The sequence below is a fragment of the Charadrius vociferus genome, unplaced genomic scaffold (genome assembly GCF_000708025.1).
Source record: "Charadrius vociferus isolate BGI_N301 unplaced genomic scaffold, ASM70802v2 scaffold199, whole genome shotgun sequence".
NCBI lineage: Eukaryota > Metazoa > Chordata > Aves > Charadriiformes > Charadriidae > Charadrius > Charadrius vociferus.
The window spans coordinates 876,593-887,165 of record NW_009650091.1 but is presented as its reverse complement, the minus strand read 5'-3'; the positions used below and the strand labels follow the sequence as shown (position 1 = coordinate 887,165).

Here is a 10,573-nt window from a genome sequence, read left to right as displayed (position 1 = left end):
GCCCGGACACGGTTTCAGGCTGGAAGAGGAGCGAGGAGTGAAATGAGACAAGCGTGGATGGCGGACAGATTGTTTTTGGATGTCCTTGCACGGGGGGTAAAAAAAAAAAAAAAAAAAAAAAAAAAAGAAAAGGAAAGGAAAAGTTTTCTGATCCGGTAAGATATTACTACTTGGCTGGTTAGAAAAAGCGTTTTTCAAGTTTTAAAGGACCAGATGAGCGCTGGGTTTAAGGTACCGGAGGAAGTCGAAATAATTGCTTTTTAACTTGCTTGGAGAAATGAATTGCAAAAACTTACAAATGCATCGAATCGGCAGTAAAATGCACTTTATATTCATTTTTGCACTGGTGATAGTATCTTTCAATAAGGCTGTGCTGGGCAAGAATTTGAAATACAGGATTTATGAGGAGCAGAGAGTTGGATCAGTAATTGCAAGACTATCGGAGGATGTAGCTGATGTTTTATTAAAAATGCCTAACCCTTCCTCGGTTCGTTTTCGAGCCATGCAGAGGGGGAATTCTCCCTTGCTGGTAGTCCGTGAGGATAATGGAGAAATCAGCATAGGAGCTAAAATTGACCGGGAACAACTTTGCCAGAAAAACTTAAACTGCTCCATAGAGTTTGATGTGATCACGCTGCCCACTGAACATCTGCAGCTTTTCCATGTTGAAGTTGAAGTGCTGGACATTAATGACAACTCTCCCCAGTTTTCCAGAGCTCTTATCCCTATCGAGATATCAGAGAGCGCAGCTGTAGGAACCCGGATCCCTCTGGACAGCGCTTTTGATCCAGATGTAGGGGACAACTCCCTCCACACTTATTCCCTTTCTGCAAATGATTTTTTTAGCATTGAGGTGAGAACCAGGACTGATGGCGCTAAGTATGCAGAGCTGATCGTGGTTAGAGAGCTGGACCGGGAGTTGAAGTCAAGTTACGAACTCCAACTCACGGCTTCGGATAAAGGGGTGCCTCAGAGATCTGGCTCATCCCTCCTGAAAATCAGCATTTCTGATTCCAATGACAACAGCCCTGTTTTCGAGCAACAGTCGTATATAATCCAACTCTTAGAAAATTCCCCGGTTGGGACTTTGCTCATAGACCTCAATGCTACTGATCCAGATGAGGGCGCTAATGGTAAAGTCGTGTACTCTTTTAGTAGTCATGTGTCTGCCAAAATTACAGAGACTTTTAAGATAGATTCGGAAAAGGGACATCTGACCCTCCTGAAGCAAGTGGACTATGAAGTAACCAAATCCTATGAAATTGATGCTCAGGCTCAAGATTTGGGGCCAAATTCTATTCCGGCTCACTGCAAAATTATAATCAAAATTGTGGATGTGAATGACAACAGACCCGAAATTAACTTAAACCTGATGTCCCCAGAGAAAGAAGAGGTAGCTTACATTTCTGAAGGGTCACCCCTGGACACTTTTGTTGCCCTGGTGAGAGTGCAAGACAAGGACTCTGGCGTGAATGGAGAGATAGTTTGCAAGCTCCATGGGCACGGCCACTTTAAACTTCAAAAGACTTATGAAAATAACTATTTAATCTTGACTAATGCCACTCTAGATAGGGAAAAGAGATCTGAATACAGCTTGACTGTAATAGCGGAGGACAAGGGAACGCCAAGTCTCTCCACAGTGAAACACTTTACTGTCCAAATCAGTGATGAAAATGACAACCCACCCCGCTTCCAGACAAACAGATACGAAGTTGTTATCTTGGAAAATAACTCTCCGGGAGCATACATCACATCAGTCACAGCCACAGACCCAGATCTAGGCGACAACGGGCAGGTGACCTACACCATTTTGGAGAGCTATATTTTGGGAAGTTCTATAACCACCTACGTGACCATCGATCCCTCCAACGGGGCGATCTATGCTCTGCGAACCTTTGATCACGAAGAAGTAAATCAAATTTCCTTTATGGTTCAAGCCAGGGATGGAGGGAGTCAGCAGCTTGTTAGCAATACCACGGTTGTGCTAACCATCATTGATGAAAACGACAACGCTCCTGTCATCGTGGGGCCAGCGCTACGCAACAGCACAGCGGAAATCTCAATCCCTAAGGATGCCGGAATTGGCTTTCTTGTCACCAGGATAAGGGCTACAGACAGAGACTCTGGTATGAACTCTGAACTCAGCTGCTCCATAGCAGCTGACAAGGAAAACAGCATCTTTGTGATGGATCCCAAAACCTGTGACATCTCTATCAATGTGAGTGTTGAATCAGTTCCAGCAAAACAATGGGAGTTTTTTGTGATAGTCCAGGATAAAGGCAGTCCTCAGCTGAGTACTAAAGCACTTCTGAAATGTACTGTTTTTGAGTATGTTTATTCATTTGCAAGCACAGAAGCAACTTTGGTAAGCCAACCCTCCCTGGATGTCTCCATGATAACGATAATATCCTTAGGGTCAATATGTGCTGTGTTGTTGGTCATTATGGTTATCTTTGCCACAAGATGTAATCGGGAGAAAAAGGACACCAGGTCCTACAACTGTCGTGTGGCGGAATCGACCTACCAGCACCACCCAAAAAGACCCTCAAGACAGATCCACAAAGGGGACATTACGTTAGTGCCAACGGTTAATGGCACTTTACCCATCAGGTCTCACCACAGAGCTTCTCCGTCATCATCTCCGACCCTGGAAAGGGGACAAATGAGCAGCCGGCAGAGCCACCACAGCCACCAATCGCTGAACAGCCTGGTGACAATCTCCTCTAACCACGTGCCCGAAAATTTCTCTCTGGAACTCACCCATGCTACTCCGGCTGTTGAGGTAAGGTCCATACCTTGTTTTGCACATCCATTCGCTCATGGGAGCACGGAGGCACTCTGCGTGCAACCTGTGAGAGCTATGGGCAATTAGATCTACGCCCAAAGAGAACGTGTTAGGGATTTCTCTTTAGATGTCACAGCTTTGCAGTTTTACTCCAATATCCACTGAATCCGTTACCACGGGGAATCGGGATTAAATCAGTTATTGGTAGAATTATCTCTTGGTTCTTCCCTGTAAGGTCCAAACAACGGAGTATAACATAGACAGTGTTGTGCTCTGGTTTACTGATCTTTCTTGCTTGCTCGTTTGCTTTCCCTTTCCCTCTGTGTAGCTCTGTTTAAGAAAGAGTGCCAGAATATTTGTATACAGAAACAATACAGGAAATTCTTTCATTAATGGGGATGGAGAACTGTCGGGTTTAACGCTGACAGAGTTTAAGTACAGCTGTTGTAGCAACATATCGTAGTGTGTCTGATATATGCACACTCTATCTCAAACTTTGAGACTGCCCATCTCAGTTTTTACTGCGAGTGCTGCGTAATGGCTTCTATGAGAGCTGCGTCCTGGGAACTCTTTACGTGTAGAGCACTGACTTTTTACTTTAAATCAGGATCCTGGAATGGTAAAGGGTTGATTCTAATCTCTTAAAACAAAACAAAACTCCACCTCTGTTTAATTACTTGTTTTACTTGTTAATGAATTAATCATTAGGAGTTTGGAGGCTAATGAACAGCAGTGCATTTCCTCGTTGTACAAAGTCTTCAGATGTTTCCTCTGGCAGACGCTATACTACAAAATAGTCTGTCGTACTGCATTATATATGTGCAGGAATTTGATTTAATTAAACCTTAAAGGAAAAAAAGAAAAAAACAACTACTACCCAACAAACAAAGCTGAGAAGTGAAGTAGTGGTTTTACAAGTAGGAATTTGAGCTTTCATTTCAAGGAATGAGTCTTTTCACCTTTTCACCTTTTTTTTAGCAGGTTTCTCAGCTTCTCTCGATGCTTCACCAAGGCCAGTATCAACCAAGGCCAAGTTTTCGAGGAAACAAGTATTCCAGAAGCTACAGGTAAGGATCTGAACTGTTCTGCTACGTATGTGTGTACACATATCAGAAAATCCAGACATGTATTTTTAATCAAAAAGTGGAATGTGACGTACATGAGAGAATTTAATTCCACGATCGCCACAATTCTCTTTACAGATATGCCCTCCAAGATATGGATAAATTCAGCTTGAAAGACAGTGGCCGGGGTGATAGTGAAGCTGGAGACAGTGATTATGATTTGGGGCGAGAGTCTCCAATTGACAGACTTCTTGGGGAAGGATTCAGTGACCTTTTCCTTACAGATGGGAGAATTCCTGCAGGTAAGAGCACAATGGAAGCTGAACAGTTTATTTACAGTGCTGCCTGGCTGTCACTTTGATAAAGCTACTACTGAGAAAGCAAAGATTCTTTAGCTTTCAGGTCCTGTGTTTCCTTCCTTTTTACTCCGCTTCATGATAAATATTGAGCGGAAGCCTTCACATATCCAGTAAAATGAAACCTCAGCCACAACTGAAAATCTGCCCAAAGCAATGCCTACTTTCTTCTATTATTCACATCATCGTGAGCTGGTTCCAAATTCTCCCCAAAAGCATGATCTGCTCCATGTCCTTAGACTTCTAATGACTGGGTGGATGTTTTCGCAAAGCCAGGCAGTTGCAGTTTGTTAAAAATACACTGAACTATAATTTGGGAGATACATTTTCCACAGTGGGTTTGATCCATACGATACAAACTTCTACCATTCAGAAATGGATTGTGAAAGCGGTCTAGAAATATGGATAGAGAAGAAAGAAAAGTGTATTTTTTCCCACTGGAAAATGAACTTGAGTGGCGAGGGAAGGGTCTAAGTGTATCCCAGATTTTTAAATCTTGCAACCCTGGAAGAAAGAGCTTAAGAGGTACTCTTCAGGGGCAGAGGGCAGGAAAGGAAAAAGCTAGAAAAGGGTGAGTGAAAGTAAGATAAATACACACGTATGTATTCATGTGTATGAAGTACCACTTCTAAATTTATGCCCAGTCATAAGTAGCATAAAAGAGGCTATGGGAAATCATGCTAAGTACAGATATGAGAATTTTGTCATCACTTTAGTAATTATGTGGCTACTGGTTGCATCCTAGGTCTTGTACTTATTTCACATCGCATTTAGTTTTCTCTATATAACCTATAGGGCCAGGTAATTTCAGCATGGTTCACTCAACCAAGAGTGTAAACTTAAAAAGTTTAGTAAAGTCGCTTTATACACGGGGGTACGTTGCTTTGTGGGGCGGTGCAGCACATATTCCCTCCTACAGCGACCCCCACGTGTTGCCCAGGGCTGGAGGAGAGGAGCTGCGGTGCTGCAGGAAAAGCCAGTGAGGGCATTGTACCCGACCTTGCTGCCTTTTGCCCTGAGAAATATCCTGTCACGCTAGGCAAGAGGAAAACCCCACAAGTTTGATTTGTTCTTCTTATACATTCTAACTTTAAAATTTTCTCGGTGTATTTTGCTCCAGACTAGGTCTTGTGTCGCCTACCCAGGCATCCACCTGCCCCCTCAATTTAGTCTTAGGTACCCAACATTTCAAATCCAGACACCTTGAAAAGTTACTATTTTTTTCCAGAATCCTTAACCTAAATCTGGGGCCCTAATATATTTTTATCCTCCTCTCCCCCGGCTCCTCCTCCTTATTCCTCTGCCAGCCAGCACGAGGCATGTCTCAGTCTCTCCTATGGTTAGTGAGGAGGCAGGGAGGGATCTGCTGGAGCTCTTGGTTGCTGGGGGAACTTCAAGTGCGGTGGTGTTTGCACTGGCATCCAGCCCCGCTGCTGCCAAGGAAGAGCTGTCCCCTTCCCGGTGGGCCGCTGGGGGGCTGCCAGCAGGCGGGAGTGGTTGCCCCCTTGGCTAGCTGAAATGCCCATGACTCGTTTCTAGCTCTTGCGATTCGGTTTCTAAACAGGAAGCCAAAGGGTAGGGTTTCCAAAAGTGCCCGGCTAATTTCATTCAAAGTAAGGAAAACGCCTGCTGAGTGCAGACGGAACTGGGTTGGGCTATCGAGATGGGCATTTAGTCTCACCCAGATGTCCACTTGGATCTATGCGTGGTCTTAATCCATCAGACGAGTACGCTGAACCTGTTCAGATGAGACCCGAATTGATCTGTAATCCAAACAAATAAAAAGGAAAAGAAAACTTCCTTGAGGTTTTCTGTTCTCCATTTTGAAAGGTCTCTGCATTGTCAGTCTGGACACAGGCAAAATGCTGTGGGAAAGCCCTTTCAGTTTGTGCCTTTAAGGTGGAACTGGAAAGGAATGGCGCCAGTCCCTCGAAACTGCAAAAGTGACATGATCAGAAAGTTAAATAACTGTCCTTGAAAGACTTGTTTCTTTCTCTCTCACTTCTTAAATCCTCGCCAATAAGCTTTAAGTTCTGGGGAGAAAAAAATGCTGTTGTGCATCTGGGTTGTTTTTTTTTTTATTTATTGCTGGTTTAAGGACAGACTATGACACCATTCAATTTCCTCAGAGTATCTTTTGATCTTATGTTCAGGAATGTCAGCATTTATTATTTTATACCAGAACCAATCCCGATAACATCAGTAACAAAACTCCCAATAAGACAGCCCTCACTACTAAGGAAATGCTAGACCATTGAAAGTCTCCCATTAATTTACAGGAGTCCTCTTAATTAGAGGAGTAATCCTCACCTTCTGGGATGAGTTGAGAGCTGGTCCAAGAACTATGGATCACTTGGATATCTCTTCTCCTTTCTAACTCTTAGGCATTTTCTGTAAAACAGCACACGTGTGCTTTTCATACACAGCAACAAAGCACTTGAAGGCATTTCAGTCACTCGTGTCAAAACTTCAGCCACTGATATTTTCTATAGTTGCTCCGTTTGTTTGAAGCCCACTGGATCAGCAGTAGCTTGTGCAATATTCAGCCTGAACCACTATTCTTGAAGAAATTCATGCTCTCACATGTAAGACACAGAGGAAGTTTGTACTCAGAGGAATGGAAAGGGCATTAGGAAAGCAAACAAAATGATAGGCTGTGTAAAGCGCCGAGAAAAATAACGCTGACACCACGAGAGTAGGACTTTATCAATCACTGATACGTCCTAAGCTGAAATACTCTGTTCAGTTCTGCTTATGCCATCGCAAAAAGATTTTTTGATAAACTGAGGGGATCCAGAGCCAGATGGGAAATGTGATGAGAGAGTGAGGAAAACTTAGAGGGCACGACTGCAAGCATTTCTTGCGTATTCAATGTATACAGAGAGAGAAGAAGAAACTCTATTCTGCTTGGGCTAATCTAACCATTAATTGATAGGGGATGAGGGCAAAAGTTTCTTATCGTCAAAATAGGCATAATGCGATGAGTCTGGCATTTCTGAAAACTTTCTTTTGAAGTATGTGACTCAAAATCAAGGTAGTGGCCCCTGCAGCACCTAGGTCTTCTCCAGCAGCTCTGTCAGGACCCGGGCAGCCCCCAGCCCGAGCCGTGGCTTCACGTCCAACAGAGTTGGTTCACTTTGGAGAGGAAAATTTGGCCTCTCTCCTGGCACATGACTCTCTGCAGGTCTGTCAAATAGGGCTTCGCCTGTCTCTGCTTCCAGGGACCTTTCCCAAGCTGCTTCAGTGGGAGAGGTGTTTGAGGAGGACTCTTGCCATGCCCCTCGGTGGGCCAGTTCAGAGCAGCGTAGCTGCCAGGGATGCAGTCCCTTGCCCCATCGTATTGCTTCTCCCTGAGAGACACCACTAAAAGCAAGCAGCTGAAAGAGCAGCTCTGTTGTCTTCTGCTCTTCAGCCCTCCTGGCTGGCCTGGATGCCCACCTCGGGGGTTAGAGCCCCCCTTGTGCCAAGGCCTGAGCCAGCACGCTCCAGTAACCTGAGCTACAGACCTGCAAGTGCACCTCAGAGTAACTCCAGAATAAACACTGGAGTCACACGGGGTGTGAGTTAAGCCCTAGGTGTTCTGATACTGGGTCAAGATTTAACTGATTCAGTTAAAAAGGTAACATGGCAGTGGATCACCTCGTGTTCAACATACACCTCACTGTCAGGTCAAAAGGAGGGGTGTTAATGAAGAGGGAGGTCCCTCTGCACATTTTTATTCTTTCCTTTGTCTATTTATTCCCACTTTATTACTCTGATATGCTTCTCTAATTACATGTGGAAGACTTCACTAAAACTTAAGTAAATGCTTGGAGGTATAAACACCTTCATTTTATGTTATATTTGTTGTACGAAACAGCACTGTACAAAGGGAGTGAGTGGCTTTATGTCACAAGTGTTAGTTTTCCACCTGGGATTTACACGTTGATCTTCAACTCTAGTTAAGAGGTCACATTACTGTCTTACATGTTCTGCATTTATCATTCTTGTTTTTTGAGACCATTTGGAAATGGAAGTATGTTTCAGTCCAGACCATTTCCATTTGCCACCTTCCTGCACACAGAATCATAGAGTGGTTTGTGTTGGAAGGGACCTTAAAGACCATCAAGTTCCAACCCCCCTGCCATGGGCAGGGACACCTCCCACTAGACCAGGTTGCTCAAAGCCCCATCCAGCCTGGCCTTGAACACCTCCAGGGATGGGGCATCCACAGCTTCTCTGGGCAACCTGTTCCAGTGCCTCACCACCCTCAGGGTAAAGAATTTCTTCCTAATATCTAACCTAAATCTATTATCAGTTTAAAACTGTTACCCCTCGTCCTATTGCTACACTCCCTGATAAAGAGTCCTTCCCCAGCTCTCCTGTAGGCCCCCTTTAGGTACTGGAAGGGGCTATAAGGTCTCTCCAGAGCCTTCTCTTCTCCAGGCTGAACAACCCCAACTCTCTCAGCCTGTCGTTACAGGAGAGGTGCTCCGGAAAGTGAACCCAGACACCAGATTTGAACATCTTTGGAGAAGTTCAGTCCTTGTGTTAGTCCCTGTGAATCTAAGTGATACGTGCAACAGGAAGGGGACGCTCACTCTCCTCTTTTCTCTCTTGCAGCGATGCGGCTGTGCACAGAGGAGTGCAGGGTCCTGGGGCACTCCGACCAGTGCTGGATGCCACCGTTGCCCTCTCCCTCCTCTGATTACAGAAGTAACATGTTCATCCCTGGGGAGGAGTTCCAGTCCCCCCAGCAGCAGCTGCAGCAGCAGCAGCAGGGCCTCGAGGAAGATCCACAGCCTGCTGACGCCAGCGAGAAGAAGAAGAGCTTTTCAACGTTTGGTAAGGACTGCCAGAGCGAGGAAGAGTCAGGGGACACCTGCACCTCCTCTCTCCTCTCTGAAATGAGCAGCGTCTTCCAGCGACTCCTGCCTCCCTCGCTAGATGCCTACGCGGAGTGCAACGAGGTGGATCGCTCCAACTCGTTGGAGCGCAGGAAGGGACATTTGCCAGCCAAGACTGTAAATTATCCGCAAGGGGTGGCAGCCTGGGCAGCCAGCACGCATTTCCAAAACCCTGCCAACAACGGGCCCACTCTGGGGACTCACTCGAGCGCGCAGCCTTCCTCTAAGTGGCTGCCAGCCATGGAGGAGATCCCAGAGAATTATGAAGAAGATGATTTTGACAACGTGCTCAACCACCTCAGCGATGGTAAACACGAACTCATGGATGCCAGTGAGCTGGTGGCAGAAATTAACAAGCTGCTGCAAGACGTCCGGCAGAACTAATTGTTTCAAAAGCCTATTTTTCCATGTTTATGGAAAACTGGAAGGGAAAAAAATAAAGAACAAAAAACAGACTGAGAAGAACTGGCATTGCCAACTAGTTGCATTTATCATAAATGTGTCTGTGTATGTTGAATATTAAAATACTGTATTTTCATATGTACACAATGCAAGTGTGATTATCTTTATCTGTATTTTAAAAATACATTTGTACCTTATATTTATGTGTAATTTAACAAATAAATTTTATTTTTGTACACCCACGGCAAGCATGTTTTCCTAAATGTATATAGATGGTACCACCCTTGTCAAACCTCCAGCATTCTTGCCACATAGGCATGTTAAAAAAAAAGAAAGGAGGGATATTGCTTTCCCTTTTTATTTCTTTTAAGGCTCAAATGTTAAAAATACCAATTCAAACCACTGAAAAGTTATGCAAACATTAGTTTCAATAAATGATCCAACACCTTGTTGCAATGTTTCATTCTTATAATAAAGAGTTGTCAACTCCCATGAAGCCTAAAATGTCCTTTTTATTTTGATGCTTTTGGTCTATAAAATCGTTTTCCCACTTAATTAATGGATTATTGCAGGCTGGGGTCTTCCTCTCTTTTACAAGTAAGTGTTTTCCCAAGTGAACAAATTATGGAATTCAGTGATGGGACTTACAATGTTATCTCTGCAAAAAAAGCCCAAATTTGTTCTGCCATTGTTACACTGCAAAGCCAGTTCAAGTGAGCGGTGTATACTCGGAAGTCAGGAATTAAATCAGCTTTTCTGACCTCAAGCTGAATTGTCAGTTTATGTAAATAGAAAATTGCAATGGACTGCTTTATCCTTGTAAATGACACCAAAATAAAAGGAATGTTGTATCTCCAAGGAAAGCAGCTTATTATAGCTATATTTTGCTTCTGTTGTAATTGCGTCTGCCTTGTATTTGCGGAGCAGTACAGAGATACTTGAACTTCCAAGAAAGGAGTTGTCCTGCAGGTACACTGCCTCTCGCTGAATCCCATCCTTCCGTAGCAGCGTTTCTCCCTGTACTGAAGCCAGTTCAAGGAAAACTGAGTCATTTATACCGTGGTGCCATCACCCGTGGGA

The 10,573-nt window shown here is 44.3% G+C and overlaps 1 protein-coding gene across 2 annotated transcripts; it reads left to right on the top strand.

The window, feature by feature from the left end:
* The first annotated feature begins 277 nt into the window (after window positions 1-277).
* PCDH18 (protocadherin 18) lies at window positions 278-9,979 on the top strand. 2 transcript variants are annotated; one of them, XM_009892168.1, is made up of 4 exons: window positions 278-2,782; window positions 3,767-3,852; window positions 3,988-4,151; window positions 8,808-9,979. In XM_009892168.1, the coding sequence occupies exons 1-4, from the start codon at window positions 278-280 to the stop codon at window positions 9,473-9,475; spliced, it is 3,423 nt and encodes a 1,140-aa protein (XP_009890470.1). In that variant the 3' UTR covers window positions 9,476-9,979. The 2 variants fall into 2 exon arrangements, with proteins under 2 accessions (XP_009890470.1, XP_009890469.1); XM_009892167.1 differs by having other exon boundaries at window positions 3,764-3,852.
* Window positions 9,980-10,573: the final 594 nt, after the last annotated feature.